The sequence below is a fragment of the Pleurodeles waltl genome, chromosome 4_1 (genome assembly GCF_031143425.1).
Source record: "Pleurodeles waltl isolate 20211129_DDA chromosome 4_1, aPleWal1.hap1.20221129, whole genome shotgun sequence".
Lineage (NCBI taxonomy): Eukaryota > Metazoa > Chordata > Amphibia > Caudata > Salamandridae > Pleurodeles > Pleurodeles waltl.
Genome location: NC_090442.1, coordinates 842,447,353 through 842,467,573, shown reverse-complemented (window position 1 = coordinate 842,467,573; position 20,221 = coordinate 842,447,353). Strand labels below are relative to the sequence as shown.

The following is a 20,221-nucleotide window of genomic DNA, read 5'->3' as shown; positions in this document are numbered from 1 at the left end:
CATGGTAATTGCTAGACACCAAAACAACAGTGTGCAATTCGTGCCCTGGATTGTGGGCCACGTGAAAATAGGTCTTAAGACTGTAACTGTGTGAGTTACTGTATGAGCTGCAGTGAATGCTGTTTTAAAACATATTGGTGATTTCTGAACCCCGATTTACAGAGAACACTCACTAACTTGTGAAATAATGGAGTTAGTGCACGCACATGATATGATGTGGAAATTGCGCGGTCATTGAACATACTCACCTGAATTGTATGCTAAAAGCAGTATTGGAACATGTTTTAATATCAGCCCCCACATTTGGGGAAATCTCTGTCCCTGAATCCTATTGAAGAGTGCTTGGAATTGGTGACGAAGATTCCATCTAGATATTTTTCACTTGAAGTGGAGCAAGCGATTATTTTTACAAAACTACATAGGCACATTTATTAGCATTAAGACTACAGGCTTTACTGACAGATCTTAAGAGAAAGTCATGAAATATTCCAGTGATTCGGGATCTGATGCAGCACTGACGAGCAATTTTTGTTAGAAGCAGCATATCATGTCTTTGTCTAAGAGGAAATTGGACTGCTTTCAAGACTAAATCGGTGGAGGATTCTTCGGGTAATCTTGAACCAGTGCTTAATTTGTGCTTGTTGTTTCCGGTGCTGAGCACCGGCACTTATTTTTCAGGGACGGCTCTTATTCTTCTGCCTCAAGAATTTACTGCGAGCAAAAGACACATATGGGAAAGACAGGGAAAGACAAAAACGAAAAAGCGTCACAATGGGAAAAAGCAGAAAGCTGCAAGAGTGAACTGAAGTGGGTAGGGGGTGACTGTAAATGAATTAAAGGGGCCCGCGATGGCTTCAGGATTAGCTGCCTCAGTATTCCGTGCTCGCACATTTAAATGCAGCAGACGCGTGTCTAAGAGGAAAGCTCTGGGCACCGGAACATTTTTAATTACAAATTAAGCACTGTCTTGAACCCCAGTTGATTTAGCTCTGAAAGCAACCTGCTTATCCAAGACTATAAGTGAATTTCACTTTGTCTGGTTGGACCACTCCAACTATAAAACTAAATTCCAAACTGACATCATGGCACTGTTCCAAAAGACATCACTGGCATTTGAGCACAATATGATTACCTAAAAGATTGGTCCAACAAAGCCCAAGCCGCAGTGGTGGTGATTGGAAGTATATAATAAAATTCTCTCTTCCGTGCGATATATTTTAAGGCTGTACAGGAAATAGGAACCATAATGTTCTGTTCAGGTGTGTTACACCTTTATGAGCCCAATCCATTTATAGGAGAACAATTGCCACAATTGGAAATTCAATGGCACTGATCAACATATGATTAAACAATGGATGTACATATTCTAGATGTCAGTGGTAACTCTAAATGCCACTTTTGCATACATTGACTCTAGTAACATCATCACCATGATTTGGTCTCGAAGAAAAGAGTGACTTTGTGGTAGGCGGAAAAGTAGTTTTCAGAGTCAGTTTCCACCTATTCTGCATTTCATTTTTTACCATCTATTGTCCGTTCTTGGCACTTTAACAATTAAACAACCAGTAATCAGGCAATTGTCTTACTGGAATAGACATTCTTAACAGGTCAAACTCCAAAAGTCAAAATGTTTCGGTATGGTCCATAGACAGTTTTGGGTACCTGCCAGAACATGTTTAATGAATGCAAACTTTATACATAGTGTATATTAAGGGGGCTTAGGGTCAGCCCCCCTCAGTCATTGTTTTTTGGAAATGTCATTCCCCTTTGGGATCAACCCACAGGCATAGCATTTGGTGTTCTGTCAATCATGACTGATGGCATTACCCCATTTACTGTTATGTCCCAATGGAGGTGTGATCACTGAGAAGCAAAGTAGGGAGTGCTTCTCCAGCCACCAACATATGACATCAAACAGCAGTCTTGCTGTAAGTTATTGTGTGTGGCACAGGCTGTGAGGTTCAACACTTAATAGGACCTGTTTGGTGGAGTCCAATGTTAATGCCCAAGAACCCTGCCTTTAGAAAGTGAGCAGTTCTGAGTAACAGGGGCTCAAAGCATTTGCTCTTGATTTGTGGGAAACGGGAGTAAGCACCTGGTAAATACCAGTGTCATCTTCACTGGATTGAAACCGGTTTGGCATGGTTCAGAATACACATGTACTTGCACATGTCCTCCCAATACTGTCTAAAATGAGGATAGAGGACTTGGTTCAGGTAGGGTAGAGTGATATTCAGCCACAACTCCCACTCCAGTCCAGGGCTCAGCTGGCTCTGGGCCAAGAGGACCAGTAAACCTCCAGCAACCCAGAGAGGCTCTTAATACCCCTGATCCTGATACAGGAAGTAAAAATTAGGACAACAGAATGGTCCCCACACAAAGGGTAACTGAAGCATCATTATGTCACTCTGCACTGGATTAACAACTGACATGCTTTTTGGTGCTGAATGCCACTCAGGCTGAATGTGAGAAACTACCTGTGGATCCATAGGGAGCTGCCAGCCTGAGTCAGAAATTGGCTGTGGAGCAAAGCTGTTTCATGTTCAATGTGCCTAGAAACCAAGTGGCAGTGTTACCCTCCCCGCCCTCCATTGCACATGGAGACAAAGCAAGAGCCCATTCATGAAGGAAGTGACGACCAACGTCTGTGGTACTCTCAAACACCATGTGCCATCCAACACTGGCAGCTGTGAGCAGCACATTGCTTCTTTCATGTTAGGATTGCAACTATCACACGTCCCTAGGATATTTAATTGGACCTGATGGCCATGTTACACTGAAGCGTTCTTCAATTCGGTGCTATGAAACATTCATGAAGAAAAGCAAAAGAAGGATAGTTTAAAAATGTGCTGTCACGTTTTTTAAAAGAATGCAAGTAAAATATTACTCAATCATACTATGTAGTGTCTTTGCTATACATCTTATACTCTCCTCACCTTTGTTTCTCTACTTTCCTCAACTCCTCACACATTTCTCCCCTCATGTCTACTCTGTCAGCCTTCCCTCGAGCTGTTTATGACTTAAAAGCTCCCGTATTTATCAATGTCCTCCGCTATATAAAGTGCCCTGTACTTTTCAATGCAGCATCTATACTGGTGACATCACCTTTGCTATGAATCATCAGTTAGTAAATCACTACTCTGAATTCCCTTATACCCTTGAGCTGGTGCAAAGGTTATTTTCAATCTTTTTATCACTAGCGGGTACAGTTATGCACAAAGAGCGCTCACTCATTTGTTGCAGAGCTAGGCGCCGCCAGTTCCTATAAGGAGCCAAATCATGATCCTGTTTTCTGTGCTGCGCTTGCACAGAACGGTCTGTGTATTTCGTTTTCCCATCTTCAGCACATACATTGATTTAATAAAGCTCTGAGTTAGTGCATTGGCTGTAGACAGCAGAGCTCAGTATTGCAGTTGCTTCTTTGTGCTTCTGAGCTCCGCTGTCCGCAAAACATGCACTAACTCGAAGTTTTTCAGTTAATCTTTTCCATGAAGACGCGAAATAAAAATGCACAGACCAGGCCAGTGCAGAACAGAAAACAGGATCGTAACACGGCCCTTGGCAGTACTTGACTGAGCAAAACCACTAGCTAAGTGTAATTTGCGCAAAATAGGTGCAAGTAGTTTTGCCTGGGTAATTTCTCATTTTTACCCTTGATTTGTAGTCGGGTGGAAAGCACCACATGGTGGGTGCAGGTTGGAATGGGCACCACGGTGTTTTTTTTATGTCCAATAACATCAGTAGTATTTTGAGACAGTGGCAGGAGGTGGAACTTGAGAGGTGTGGGGAGCCTCTTGTGTGCTTTTAACATGTGGGAGCTTTTCACTTCAGTACATAAGTTTATATACCTATAGTGAGAGGCATTTATTATAACTGTTAATAAATGCCTCTCACTAGAGTGATATTAACTGATGTACTAAAGTGCAACGCTCCTACATGTTAAAAGCTTACAAGCGACTACAGCACTTTCGTTCAGGATGCACACAGAACTCACATATTTACAAGTGCTCGCTTGGATGCATTTAACACGCAGGAGGGTTTTAATTTAGTACTCAGGTTATACCACTATATTGAGAGGCATTATTTATAAATGTTAATAAATGTCTCTCAATATAGTGATAGAAACTGATGTACTAAAGTTAAACGCTGCTGCATGTTAAAAGCATACAAGAGACTAGAGCACTTTTAAATGTTACATCAGGATGCACACATCCCGAACTCACATATCTAAAAGTGCTCTTGTATGCTTCTAGCATGCATGTGCGTTTTCACTTTAGTACATCCGTGTGAATTACTTTATTGAGATGCATTTATTAACAGTTTTTATAAATGCCTCTCAAAATAGTGATACAACAGTAAAACAGCCCCGAATGATAAAAGCCCACAAAGGGGACACTTTTAAGTACATGAGTTCCGGGTGTGCGCTTTGCTGTTCCAACCTTTGGTTTGTTTTTATTGTTTTTAAAACAGTAAAAACGAACCGCAGACTGGCAGGTACGCTAGAAGGTCTCCATCCCCTGTTCCACTTACCTGGGAAGTCCGCCCTGGAACACGCACTGCGGCCTGAAACAAGGTGTGCTGCTGCTGCTCCAGTCCTGGATGGGAAGCTGGAGGGTGCAAGCGTGCCCTCGGCCTCCGATGCAAAAGCATGCATGTGGCTTGAGCTCACAGTGCCATGACTGTGTCACCCACATGTCTGCAGTCTTTTACAGGCTGCAAGCAACACCCTTTTCCACATCTCACAGGTGACGAGTGAGAAAGGAGGATGCATACAGCTTGTGAAACTGATTGATTTTGGGGTCTTTAAATATGAAGTCACTGGCGTCATGAATGGGAGGTTTCGTCAGACCCCCAAACCTTTCAGACCTGGGCTGGAGCTAGGTCAGCCCTCAGCCTGCATAGGCTTTTTTTAAAAAAGGAAAATGCTGAGGGACACATACTCATTAGACCATGTGTCCAGTTCGAAAGTGCCTGCCTGCCTAACTCTCATGTAGCAAGTGCAAGAGGCAGCCAGGCACTTGAGAAGCACCCCAGGGGCATACATTCCTTATTTAAAAAATAAATAAATAACTTATGTGGATGGTAATTGATTTTTGCAATTAGCATTCACAATACTTGAAAAAAACGAGGTGGGTAGCAGCCTGGTGCCATCTAGTGGCAGCCGCTTCTGTTTTAAAGTCTATGAAATATTTGAGATTTCCATCACTCATACAATATAGTCCACTTATGGCACAAAGTAGCATATTTATATCACCTCTTCAAAAACATACTGCTATGAAAACAATTTTGCATTGAAAAACCTACCACTGTTGCGAATTCTCTCCTCAAGTACGTCTGAATGCCCATTTGGCAACTTCCTGTTAAATATCTCAGCAGATCGTAGAAACATAGCTTCCATTGCTGATCCTTTCAGCAAGGCTATCTGGTCTTCATGGTCCAGAGTTTGAAATCCTGGAAAATAATATGTGATAACATGTTGAGGTATTACTTTAATTATTCAAAATGCAAAGAATGATTGCTTTTTGGTGTGTTTGGATAAAAACCATGTGTGCCCTTTCTGGAATTACACCCAAATAAAGAACTCTTGTACTTGTGATAGTCTTGTGGCAAAGTTCTAGATATATGCACTTCAAGTGGCTAAAACGATAGAAATGGTATTTCTAACAACAACCTTTACTTGGTCAAAACCATTAAAAAAACTACATTCTCTTAGGCAACCAAACTGATTAAGGCACTGAGAAAATGGCAGATCATTCGCGGAAAATGTTGTGAAATCACTGCAGTCCAAATGCCCTTATGGTTCTACTTTAGCAAAATTCCTTTCTTTCAGCAGATCCTAAAAAATTGTGTATTAACCAACAGCCAGTCTCAAACGACAGCCGAACTTTCTGGCATTCTTTATGGCAGAACTAATCATTAGCGAGTTATGTCCCAAAGGTGTGGAATGTATTATCCGGAACATCAGATTGCTTAAACGACCCATCTTCAAAAATCAGGTTTACTTTTTTGAAGTTGTTCTTTTTTCTATATTTAAAATCTGTTATCATGTCATGGTTACTTGTCAACAAACAAGACTCAGGCTTTCTTGAGAACCACAATCTTCTACATCACACTTAGATGGGGTTTAGACCTCTGCACAGCACGGAATCTGCCCTTTTGGCGGTCACCGAGGTTACCCATTAACGCCTGGATTCAGGTGGCTATGCAGCAATTATCCTTCTGGATCTGAGTGCCGCATTCGATACTGTAGATCATAATATACACTCTCTCGGATGGGTTTCTCAGGGACCCCATTTGAATGGCTCTCCCACTTCCTGAAGGATAGGACCTTTCAAGTCCTAGATTGATCTTTCTTCTCTAACCCTCTGCCACTTAGTTGTGGGGTGCCACAGGGCTCCTCTCTGAGCCCTACTCTCTTTAACACTTATATGTCCCCCTGGCCAGAATTATTGAGCAACATGGACTATCTCTAGTAACCAATGTGGATGATACTCAGTTGGTCTAACTCCTTCTCTGCTAAGAATAGCCAAGAACAGGCTACTTTATCTTCCTGTCTCGCAGATATCCCCTGATGGATGAAAGAGAGCAAGCTTAAGCTCAACAATGGTAAAACAGAGGTTATGATTGTCGGGAATTCTTCCCTACTCAGGTCCCCATCTTTGGCAGTGGACCTGCTTAAGGATCTACCTCCGCCCAGAGAATCCATAAAAAGTTTGTGTTTTTTGGGCTAGATCCTCACCTTACAATTAAATGCCACTCTAAGAAATTGGCAGCTACCTATTTCGGTTTTCTAAGAATCCTTAGGAAAATCTTTAAACTACTTCCATTCTCAGGCAAAAGACTTCTAACTCAGGCTCTGATACTTTCACGACTGGACTATTGGAATGTACTGTTCCTGAGGACTCCTTTGCATGTCCTAAAGAGACTTCAGGTGGTGCAGAATGCTGCTGCTCGCTTACTCACAGACACCCCAGTCATTCTTCTGCCACTCCAGCCTTGGCTTCCCTCAATTGGCTTCCCGTTGAACAATGCATTATCTTTAAACCTATGTGTTTTGTTCACAGAGCCCTCCGAAACAAGGGTCAAGTCTTCCTCAAACGAATGATCACTCCCTATACCCCCTGGGGATTACTCAGATCTTCTTCAGGTTTTCTAATCAACTCCTTTCGTGCAAAGAAATTCAGATGGAGAGGTAGATCCTTCACCTGCAAAGCGGCCAAGATCTGGAACTCCCTCCCCTTGGAACTCCATCATGATTTGTCAGAATCGTCTTTTAGTAGAAAATTGAAAACTGTACTGTTCCCTGTTGAGGTCTGTTCCTCATATGTAGTGACCCTCCTCAGTGCTGGGTGGACTTCGGGTAGCCATGCGCTCTACAAATTCTGTAGAACTAAAACTAAATTAAACAGCACTGAACATCATCCACGTTAAACTTTACTCTTACTAACATTTATAATTAGTTAAACTTCACCTCACAAATATTTATAATTAGGGAACTGTGGGGCTCCAGCTACCTAAAAAAAAAACATTGGCATGGGCAGTGCAGGGGCCCCCTGACAGGGACCCATGTGGCTTTTCACTGTCTGCTATGCAGACAGTGAAAAGCGCACGGGCGCAACACCGCCGGCTCCATTTGGAGCCGGCTCCCATGTTGCGGCCCACATCCCCGCTGGGCCGGCAGGCGGAAACTTGGTTTCCGCCCGCCGGCCCAGCGGGAATTTCCAAATGGGCACCGCAGGAGTGCGGAAGCATTGGCGGCCGCACAGCGGTTACAGCTTGGCGGGCGGCTAAATTTGTAATGACCCCCTCAGTATCTAATAGGAGTATTGCCCCTGTAAAATTTGTCAGCATGTTATCCACAATAGTAGACAACTTTCGCATCTTGATTGCATTCAAAATAACTCCTACAGAAGGAATTACTGCACCAAAAATATCTCCCACAATTGTAGAAGAGGGTTCCCTCCTCTGTCGCTCATGATGTAATTCAGTCAATGTCGGAAACTTCTTTAAATCATCTATCTGATAAATTTTAAGGAAAAGTATCCCCAAATAGCATGTCCCATACCATCCTCTAGGAAGACGGTAATAAGCATTAAGTCCACAAATATAGTAGATTCCAGGAATCAACGGGTCCTGACCATTCAGCATAAAAGTCCATTTACTCTGAAACAAAAACATATGCCTACATTCACTTGTTCCCACAAATAAAGTGTCAGTGTGTGATTTCAGCCTATATATGCAAAGCTTCCATACATTTAATACATCTAAGACTAATTTCCCTTGCGTTTTAATAGCAGTGTAAGCATAATCATTCTCATAGGTCGTCCTCTCTAATCCTTTCTCTAACTTTTCCTTCAATGCCTTCCTCCTGTCATCAGTATACCCTATAAGGCTCTTTTCAAATGGAGTTAGCACGAAGGTTAGATTATTTTTATGAGCATAAGCAATGCCAAACGTTAGTGTTAGCTCAAAGAAACCTCTAACTAATACTATATCATGCTCTTTAGCTAATCTACTCAAATATCTAATAATAATAGGAACAAAAGAAAACACTACATCATAGTTAGAATAAAAATACTGAATATATTCTTGGTTATAGAATCTTTTAAGTAGCAAACTACAGATTATGCCATACGTTAAAGGCAGACTATGGTACGTAACCCCTTCTTCCACAGAGGAAGGAATTTGTGTACACACAAGACAATTCCTTGCATCCATTGTCTTAACATACTCACTCAACAAACGATAGAACACATTAGAAGAAAGCTCTTCTTGAGCATTAGTATAGTCATGCAAGTATTTTTCATCTAACTTAAACCTTTCTAAAGCTGTTAGTGTAGTAGTCTCAGGAACAGAGGCAATAGTAACCTCCTTCATTTCATGAACAGACATTCCCACAATCATTATTATAAACATTATTCCACACATAATTGCCACTCCAACACTCAAATACCTACAATATCTAATATTTCTAACTCGGTTATTTAACTCAGCCATGATCTATAACAAATCAGAAAGTAGAAATAACGCTTAGATAAAGTGCAACAGAAGAATTAAAAATTAAAAAAATATTTCTTTCTCACAGTTCAGTTTCACACGTAGGAACCCTTCCTTCTTTGTCAAAAATCGGTTAGCAGCTGGTCACATGCGGGTTTTCAATTGTCACATCAGGTTATTAATGTATTTTCCTGTTTTATTTCACGTTCTCTTTCCAGATTTATCTAGATCATCTCAACCACTCCATTTATTGATCACCTTCAGGTTGCATCAAAGTACTGATTCTGAACTTCTCGATCAAAACAAAAAGACATAAACTTGTGTTGCCATTCATTGGTAGCTGCATATGCCCACTCAGGACCTGTGTATCTTTGGCTTGCTACTCTCTTTCTTTTCAACCTTCGTTCTCCCCCTAGTTCTCCTTCACTCAATTTTTCCTTTCTTGTAGTATCTTCTTCTTCCTCTATCGTCTCATTTATGACCAATTCCTTCTTTTTCCCAATTCGCGACTCAGGCCAATTATCTCCTTTTCTTGTTCCTTCTGTCAATATACTCCTCAAGATTGGACTCTTTTCCTTTACTCTCTCTATGGTGTTTTCTCTTGATGGACCCGCAACGGGTTCAGGAGGAGTCGGACCACTTTGACGTCGATCCATCTCAACTCTTTCCCCCTCTTGATCTGGGACTTGCTCTGCTTGTTTTTCAACACCGTCTGCTTCTGGGAGAACCCCTGCTGTGCTCGGTTCTCCAGCTGTATCCATTGAGTTCGACTCTTGCTCACCCTCCTGTAATTCTTCACTCTCGTCTCTTACAGGGGTGATTGACCTATCTTCCACAAGCTCAGGATCAACTTCAGGTTCAGCTTGCTCTTGTTCCGGTTCAGTTATAGCCACTTGTTTAGTTGCTCTGGGTGCTCTCAACAACACTTCTTCATGTTCCTGTGGACTCACCATCCTCTTTGTATAACTTGCATGTATCCAATTTGGCAGTCCTGCACTCTTTACAGCTGTCGTAGTTGTTAGCACCACCTGGTAGGGGCCCTTCCAATATGGTTCTAAACAGGTCTTTTGAACTTGCTTTTTGATGACGACCCAATCTCCAGCTCTTAGCTTGTGACCTGGGTCATGGATGGGTGGCAGGGTAACAGCCTGCACCTGCTGAGAGAAAGAGCAAACCACATCAGCCAGACCTTTGCAGTAGTCCAACACCATATTATCTGTAATATTGACAAGTGCATTGGCTGGAATTGCTGGCAACCTCATTGCTCTGCCCATGAGGATCTCATGGGGTGACAGTCCTGTCTTTCTGTCAGGTATATTTCGCATTGACATCAGTACCAAAGGTAAGGCATCTGGCCATTTCAAATTAGTTGGCGCACACATCTTGGCAATTCTTGATTTCAATGTACCATTCATTTGTTCCACTAGTCCTGTGATAGCTGCAATGCAACTTCTGCTCAATGTTTAATGCTGCACATAGTAGTTTGATCACTTCTTTATTGAAGTGAGTTCCCCTATCTGATTCTAAAGAGATCAGAAATCTGAACCGTGGTATTATTATCTCTCTAAGCAACAGCTTTGCTACTGTGAGACTGTCATTTCTTTGTGTGGGGTATGCTTCAATCCGATGACTAAAGACAGACACAATCACCAACACGTACTTCAAACCACCACACGTAGGCATCTCAACGAAATCCAACTGCATTCTGCTGAATGGTCCTCTGGCTCTTCTAATGTGGCTTAAATTCACCACTGTCCCTTTTCCCACATTTAGTTGCTGACAAATGACACATCGATGACACACTGCCTCTGCTGCCTGTCTGAATTTCAAATTGAACCAATCAACTTTGAACAACCTGACCATGGCATCCCTTCCAATATGTGCCTGGCCATGATAATAACTGGCCATCTGAGTTAACAAACTATTTGGCAACACCATCTGACCCTCCTCAGAAACCCAAATTTCATCAGATCTTTGAATACACTTTAATCAGATCCAAAGTCGTTTCTCTTCTTTGTCCGCATTCTCCTGTAATGTTTTCAATTCTTCTAGTGTATCAATCACTTTTAAGGCAAAACCTGTGCAATTATTTTTTTCCCCAGGCATCAATTCCCACTTGTTTTTAAAAGATATACAGTTCAATGCGCAAAACCTTGCGACTTGATCTGCATATCCATTTCCCAATGAAATGTAATCCTGTGTCTTTTGATTGCACTGCATTTTACCACAGCAATTTCTTCAGGTAACTGTTTCGCATAAAACAACTCTTTTATTCGGTCGCCATTTTTCACTGGTGTTCCAGCAGAGTTCGTAAAACCTCGTTGTGACCACAACTGGTCAAAATCATGAATGATTCCAAATCCATATTGACTGTCAGTATAGATTGTGACTCTTAATACTGCAGAAACATAGCATGCTTTAGCAAGAGCTACTAATTCTGCTACTTGTGCAGAATACACAACTGTAAGCCATGAAGCTTCTAATGTGCCTGTAATTGTGCATACTGCATATCCTGCTCTCAATATCCTTGTTCCATCTCTGAGACACGAACCATCAACAAAAACAATTTGGTCATTTTCTTCCAAACGCGTGTCTCTAATATCAGGTCATGGTTTTGTACACAATTCAGTTACCTCAAGACAATCATGCTCGATGTCCTCTTCTTTTTCAATTTCAACAGTATCACTTGAAAGCAGTGTCGCTGGATTCAGCACTGTACACCTCTTTAATGTTACATTTGGAGCACCCAATACGCTCGTCTCACATCTTGTCAGTCTTGCACCCATCAAATATTGCGTTTTCGTCCTTGTCAGTAAAATTTAAACAGAGTGTGGTACCATTACTGTCAACGGGTATCCCATGACTACCCCCTCACATTGGGAAAGACTTTGACCAACTGCGGCTACTGCACGGAGGCAAACTGGTAAAGCTGCTGCAACCGGGTCCAAGGTAGCTGAAAAATAAGCTACTGGGCGATAAGCATCTCCATGGACCTGTGTCAAAACAGACAAAGAACAAGCATCACGTTCATGACAAAACAATGTAGAAGGCTTTGTGTAATCAGGCATTCCCAATGCTTGAGCTCCGCACAAACTCTCTCTCAATTCAGTGAATGCTTTCATCTGATCTTCATCTAGGGTAATGGGATCTGTAACTTCCATATGTGTCAACTGCTGCAAGGGTTTAGCAATCTCAGCAAAATTCGGAATTCACTGTCTCCAGTACCCCACTGTTCACAGGAACATCCTGACATTTCTCTGTGAAGTCAGGGGACTTCTCTGCAGAATCATGGTAATTCTCTCCCTGGAGATTCTCCTTAATCCCTTCTCAATCTGATGCCCCAGATATTTTACTGATTTTTGGCAATACTGCAATTTCACAGGTGAAACCTTATGTCCAAATTCTCCCAAATGATTTAACAGGGCAATTGAGCCATACTTACACTTGTCCCTTGTTCTGGATGAGATCAGCAAACCATCAATGTACTGCACTAGAGTTGATTGATATGGTAATTCTAATGACTCCAGGTTCTTTTTCAAGATCTTATTAAACAGTGATGGTGATTCCATATAACCTTGTGGAAGCCTGCACCAGCTGTAGACTCTATCTAGGAATTTGAAACTAAAAAGAAACTTACTATCCTAATGAAGAGGCACAGAAAAGAAAGCTTGTGACAAATCAACCACTGTGAACCACTCTGCATCGCAAGGAATCTGAAACAGTAGCCCTGCTGGATTTGGCACCACTGGACAACATTTAACCACCAAATCATTCACTTTTCGCAAGTCCTGCACAACGCGTACTTTCCCACGTGGCTTTTTCAAGCCCATTATTGGTGAATTGCATGGGCTGCTTAACACTTCCTTCAAAACTCCTTGGTTTAGAAAGTCTCCAATTGCTTCCTTGCCACTATATTCCTTAAATGCTTTTAACAATCTTTCATAGTAAGTATGTATTGACTCTTTAGACTCCTGAACCGTTCTATCAATTCTCTGCCAATCACTATTTTTGGGAGAAATTCTTGTCTTCAGGAACTCGAACACCTTATCATAATATTTCATTACCTCAGGTGAAGGTGCACCCGTTACTTTATCCCTTTCCGGTTCACTTGTTGGCCAATCCACTGCTCTCTTACATTCAACCCACAAGTCGGCTGCCACCACTATATCCAATAGCTTGTTTAAGTCTTCCCACAAACATTTAGAAAGTTTTACAAATCTATCCATCTGCTGCTACCACTCGACCGGCTTCTCTCTTAATTTGGGGTAATCATTTGTGAATGACAATATCTCACTTCTATGCCATGGGACATGAACAAACTGCCCCCCTGGAATCTCTCTCATCAGAAGCATTTTTACCGATTCCCTTTCTTTTTGAACATCTTCAGAACCCTCTTGTGAATTCCGCTTGTCTTTTTTCTTTGTCCATCTACCTTCACACTTCTCTAATGCTCCCCAAATCTGAGCACTCTGCAGCAATTCTTTCAAGTGAGCCTTCATTTCTGCTGATCTCATGTGTTCAAAATCCTTCGCCTCAAAATCTAACCTGTAACTGAGTTTTAAATGCTTAGTTTTCTCAATCTCTATGTCATGTTTCTCTGCTAGCTCTGCCAATTTCTGATGTATTTTACTCACTTCTCTTGTAATCTTTGGACACAAATACTTCAGCTCTTCTTCAGTGTAGGACTCCAATCTGTTCACACCCATTCTTCCCTCAACTAATTCGGTTGCTTCTATATTTCACCTCACACGATTTATCTGCTCTTTGCCTTTGGATGTATTTTGAGGAGTGTTTAGACTGTCTAACCATTCACTCAATTGCTGTGCTGACAATCCCTGTAATGAAATGTTACTTGCATTTGGCACTGGTAGCTGTTGCATCCCTCGACCTGGAGCTTGCGGCGTCAAAAGTTTCAAACCTTGACTTGCATTCGGGCCATTCACTGCATCTGGAAGCGCTACAAGTGGACTAAGATCCATTAATGGTCTGGATCCATTGAAAGTCTGACCTACTGATGACATCACCTGCACCGGATCACTTACTCCCTTTCTCACAAGACTTTGTGACATCTCGTTCTGTTCTCCTACACTTGCTTTCTTCCGTGCAGTGGTCCAACAGTAATTGGTAGCGATATTGCATCTGGAGCTGCCCTAACACTTGCACCTTGTGGGAATGTTACCCGCATTGCCTGGTTCATGACTGGTGTAATGTCTGACTGTGTTCCTGTCATTGGTGTAAACTTTGGCAAAGCCTGTGACTGTGCTGGAGGCAATAACATTGGAGTCGGCTCTGTCTGAACTAGCACTTGCTCCGTTGGCACCATTATGTTAAAAACTCTCTCTAGAACTGGCCCATCTGGATAAATTCTCTGCACCGAAGGTAGATGCATCTGCGCTTGGACCAAAGTAGTAGTACCTGCATTAGGTGTACTCTGCACTACCCCTATTATCTGTCCACTATCTGTCTGCGCTGCTTCCTAAGTTCCCGGTACTTGTGTTGGAGCAGTTGGAGCGGCACTAGTACTCGGACCCCCTGAATATGTCGCAAAGGGTTGAGGTCGATCCCTCAATAGCTGCGTAATGAGGTCCTCAACATCAGAATCCTCATCGTCAACATAGGACTTTTTTTTTTTCCTGCACTTTCATCCCCTTTAGCACTATCTTCCTTCTCTGTCTCATCTTCCTCTGTAATTGCAGGAAACAATTTGACACCCTGTGGCATCTCTGCTCTCCATCTTTTCTGTTACCAATTCCCACCTAGCTTCGGCTAAGGATTTCTCTACTCGTTTCATCCTCTTCTTGAACTTCATTTCTTGCTGCTGTCTGGCCACTAGCTCCCAAACCGCTAAAGCCTCAAACTGTGCTGGTCTCGGTAACGGCTTCATCTCATATAATGCCATTCGCAATTCATACAAAATTCTCAAATTAAAAGTTCCATGCTCCCGAAATGCTAAGGACCCTCGCTTCTTTGTTAGCTTACACCACTGCTTCAACCAAAGACAAGGTGCTACACCTCGCTCCTCCATAACAATATGAGCTGGAGAATTTTCCAGTGGGGTCGGCTCCCCCTTTATGCCTTAATGTAAGTATCACCCTTCATCGCACTTCTGAACACCTTAAAAAACTTCATTTTGTCTGTTTTGTTTACTTTGATTCAATAATGAAATGACTTTTACTCCCAAGGTTCCCTTCACCTGCTTACTTAACCAATTGCCTCTTACTAATGGCTGCCAATCCGCTCGTGACTCTTCTCACTAACCAACCTATCCCAACGTGGCACACTCTGATATCACACTCACACACAGCGGCTGACAAAGTCTTGCGGCTCGTCCTCCTACTTCAACTCACACAACTAATGCAAATTATTGCGAGCACTTTAACCAAATACCAATAACTAAAACAAACCTGCTGGTTTACTACAGGAAGGGACACAATCGCTTTAGAGACCTTACAGATTTTCACTAATGGCTCTTTCGCTCATGTAGCTATTACTCTTTCTCAGTCTCCCACATTCGCAAGCAAAATTCGACCCGCAAATTTTACTCTCAACTGATCAGTGGGTCTGTCCTGGTGCACATAGAACTCACCAAATTTCAGTCGGAAAAATTATTTTGCTCATCTATCTCACACACCGACTTGTTGACCACGCCCGATCAACCTACTCAACCAGACAGATTACAACAAATAACCAAGTGTCTCCTACACCTGTCAATATACTGCGGTGTCTTAGACCACGTAGGGTCCATACATCACCAACAACCACATGGACAATTTTTTAGCACAAAGCACCAAACACACATGTGAAGTTCGACGACTTCCCTACTCTCATAGTGTGGAGTACGCGCAATCCTACTAAACCTTAACTGAAGTACGCAGACTCCCTACTTTACCTCACATTCATCACAATTCACCTGCGGTTTGCTTAAGCCTGTGCAAGTGCAACCTACCACTTTCACACTATCACAAAACACGCCGAGAACATACCCAACTTTATTAGCAGGATCCAGGATCTGGGAAAGTCATTTCTTGGCTTCCGGGGACATCATCTTTGCTCCAATTGCCATTTCAGAAAAACAAAATTCAAACCTCATAACAATACACACAACTAACCCTAACGTAAATTACTACCATAAGTAATAGTTCCCACATAACTAGTTCTCCAAGGAAACTAACCATCAAGCTGCTACCAAAAACTGCTAGCGTGCCTGGTCCTTAGTAAGTAAACTTATAAGGGACGCATATAGGTCGATGAACCTTTTGAATCGCATAGAGTATCCTAGTCACGGAGTGACTACTGAATCAATAGCTAACATCAATAATCAAGAAACATTCTATGGAAAACAGTTTAAACCCATCTACTCAAGAATAACCACAACTCGTAAAAGGAGTTAACAATTTTTATTTCCATTTTGATTACAACTCTAAATTATCTGTTAGATCAATCTTTAGTTAATCAACTTAATTTCTTAATTCATTAATTGGAAACATCAACTCTTGGTGAAGGCATATACAACCATGCAATTTCCATAAGCTATAAATACTAGCATTAATAGTGAAGTTCAGCAATTAAGTTAATCAGTCATTGTCACTGTCAATGTCACCCTTAACAGCCTACCTAACCAAGATTATCATCAGCATGTGGGTCTTCATACGAAAAACAATTTGGAAAAAACATACATTTGGAAAAAATCTACCTAAGTAAGAATATCTAGAATCAGCGCAGTTGGTACCTAGAAGAAAAGGCATAAAAATTGTCAGTCACATTTTCATTGCTACCTATCCAGGATGGACAAGTCAACAAGTCATTCTTCATCTTCAGGTCATCAATTGGTCAGCTGCGGATCAGGCTCACAGACCATAAGCCCAATATCAGCACCTCGGACAGCGTCTCCTGACGTCATCAACTCTTCTCCTGCAACTCTGATTTCTTGCCCCTTGTCATGACTTTTTATTAGGGTCTCCCAGTCCATCCCCCTAATTGCTAATTGGTCAGTCAGTCGGCAGATATAACTTTAACCTATAGTTTTTGTTTACCAAAACAACTAAATTTCATATTTGTTAGTTCACAAGAAGTGGATTGGTTCTTCATGCGATGCCCTCATCATCCGGCTCATCAGGTATCAAAATTGTTGAATATTCTTCTACAGTCAGTGCTTCTATTGTTCAGGTCCTGGGAAAGTACATTTAGCCTGCTCTATACATAATTGTATCAAATTGTCTTCATCATCTCCTGTCCGCCGGTACATTGCAGAAAATTCTAGCCAAGTAACTTGAATTTCGAGCGGGTCAAGGCTATAGCAGCTTCCAGTCCTTTGCAAAGCATTCCGTATTTCAGTCTCTAGAGTATGCGAGGCTCAGGGAAACTAGGCCTTTAGTCCGGCTAACGTAATACTACAAATTAATGCAAAGCATAGGTTATACATATCATTATGACATATTATTACATTTTTCTCATATATTTTCGTTATTTCATACAATTTCATCATTTTAGTACACCTGGTGATCACACCCCGAGGGCACATTTTCAAACGTGCACATTATTTCTCTATAATTAATTTCTCTACGCAATTTCTCATTAATAATTACATATAGATCATTAATAATTTTCTTAATTCGCATATCTGCTTCAACAGTCTAATGACCAGAGGACATGGAATGCACCACAGTAAGGAGCAGAAGAGTCAATTTTTCTGATCTGTATGTTTTTTTAAAAGTTGCTACCTAAACAGGTCTCCATAGAAATCATACTGCTGTTCTGAAGGGGTTAAGGGGCCTAAAGACAGCTTAAAGAGGTGTGATGTCTACATTTTGCCAGGTAATAATATCAAAGTTGAGAATCCCTTTCTTGTTAAATCCACCATCAGGGTATTCATTATAAATTGCAACAACTTCATATATGATTGTCCAAATAATGCTCCACACTAGCTATTCACACAACCTCATTTATTTTCCTCAGGGTGATCTAATCTCAACAGTGCAGGCATTATTTACAAAAATCTCCCTTTGCTAGAAGATGTGTGTTCTCTTTAAAAGATTAATTGTGTGGTGCACCTCATCAAAAATCCTTGATTCCTTAAAGTATTTGTTTCAGATGTAAATAGTCAAAACCTCTTCATTTTATCCATTGTTTACAGTAGGCTCTCTTGTTAAAGTGATACAGTTCTAGAATATAACAAGAATATTTCCTCTTGCATCTTGTTTTGCGTTCTGAAATCTCAAATGCACTTTTCCCCCAGTCACAGATACGTAACATTGAAATGCATTGAAATATTGACACTTTGCCATATAAGATCTAATGCCATCAGATACTGGGCCTTCACATTTCAGACCTGTATATTTCATGCTCTTTTTTCCCAGGAAAGTTGGTCAACTCTTTCTAGGGATGAAAGCTTACCAGACTCTGGTATTGCCAGCTAATATGTATTGCATATCCAGAGCCTCTTATGACATTGGGGGTCATTACAACCTTGGCGGGCGGCTTCAGCCGCCTGCCAAGATCGGACCGCCGGGCGGCCGCCAATGTGACCGCACTCCCTCCGCGGCCATTTGGAGATCCCCACTGGGCCGGCGGGCGGAAACCTGGTTTCCGCCCGCCGGCCCAGCAGGGATCTCGGCCGCAACACAGGAGCCGGCTCCAAATGGAGCCGGCGGTGTTGCGGCTGTGCGACGGGTGCAGTTGCACCTGTCGCGCTTTTTACTGTCTGCTATGCAGACAGTGAAAAGCTCCATGGGGCCCTGTCAGGGGGCCCCTGCACTGCCCATGGGGGGCCCCAAGGGGGTCCGCGACTCCCCTTTCCGCCAGCCTTTTCCTGGCGGTTCAAACCACCAGGAAAAGGCTGGCGGAAAGGGGACTCGTAATCCCTTGGGCAGCGCTGCTAGCAGCGCTGCCCAGGCGGATTATCACCGCTGGGGCAAATGTGGCAGAATACCGCTGGCCCTGGCGGTGCGACCACGGCGGTTCCACCACGGTCGTAATAGGCCAGCTTCTGTCATTTTAGCCCTGGCGGTCTCATACCGCCAGGGTCAAAATGACCCCCATAGTCTGTTGTGTTGAAGGAAGAGAACCAGGGTTGAACTGGAATAGGAAATAGCCTCAAGCACCAAAATAAAACTGGCCCACCTAGGTGAATAAGAAAGCTAAAAAAGTGGCCCATGTTCACAAATTGGGGCAGTTTTTAATGTGTAAAGGCATTCTGCATATGTTTTTTGCAAGATATGGAAGACAGTTTTGAATGAGTAAACGCACACTGTATACGTTTTTTGCAAGATATGGAAGACTGCATAGATTTGTGCTTGCTGCAAGCAATATTTGTTTTAATATCAGGGAAATAAACAGTAAAAACCAGGCCAGCAGAGCATGTCACAGGTTCCACAGTCAAAAAATGGCCAACACAATGACATGCCAGACCAGACCGTTAGGCACTGCCTGATTGATCTCAAGGGGTGGGAAGGTGGTGATTTACTGGCAGTTTTTGTGCAGCTCGAATAAGTGGTAGCCAGAGTTAAGGTTCAGTTTAGAGAACCACTGTGCCCCATTCAGGTCAGCAATGAGGTAATCGATGGTCAGCGTGAGGTGTCACTCTCTTTGTTTGCCCTGTTCGGTAGCCTCATGGCGATGCAGATTCTGGTGCTACTGGGTTGCTTGGGTTTTCACAATACCACCATGGGAAAGACTCACGGAATGGGGCCAGAGAATTTCTCTAATATGCCCACTTCTTCTAGTTTTTGTAGTTAAACCTCTAAAGCTGCGTAAAGGTGGAACAGGATCAATCTGTTGTATAGGGTGGCTGGTTTATTCAAGGTGTCTATTGGAAGTAACACCGGCCCAAAGCCTTGCAAGATGTGTGGAAAGTCCTTGAGTATGTGGCTGATGCTTCTGTCATTCAAGGCCTCCATAAAAGGAATTAGCTAGAGATTTTCTGCTGCAGCACAGCTGAGGAGAGCATCAATAATCTTAGTTGCAATGTAGAATTTGGTTCTAAACTAAACGAGTTTGTGTTTGATGGTGCATTAGCAATCCCCTTCCAGGGAGAGTGGAGAGGTGCCATCATAGGCAAAGATCTTGATGTTTGTATGGGCCAGACATAGGTTGAGGAACTGAATTTGTGCCTTGCTCATGAAATTCATAGATGCTCTCTTGTTAATATAGGACATCACCAGCGTGTGTCCAATAGTGGCACAGCAAATTGGGCGAATGTGGATGGGCTTGTCCTTGCCAACTGTCA

At 42.3% G+C, this 20,221-nt stretch overlaps 1 protein-coding gene across 1 annotated transcript in view; it reads right to left on the bottom strand.

The window, feature by feature from the left end:
- The window catches only part of NR1H4 (nuclear receptor subfamily 1 group H member 4), a 259,871-nt gene that overhangs the window by 56,497 nt on the left and 183,153 nt on the right, over window positions 1-20,221 (bottom strand). The window contains exon 7 of the mRNA XM_069229604.1: window positions 5,305-5,451. Within this exon, the coding sequence (XP_069085705.1) occupies window positions 5,305-5,451 (147 nt within the window). The remainder of the gene's footprint in view (window positions 1-5,304; window positions 5,452-20,221) is intronic.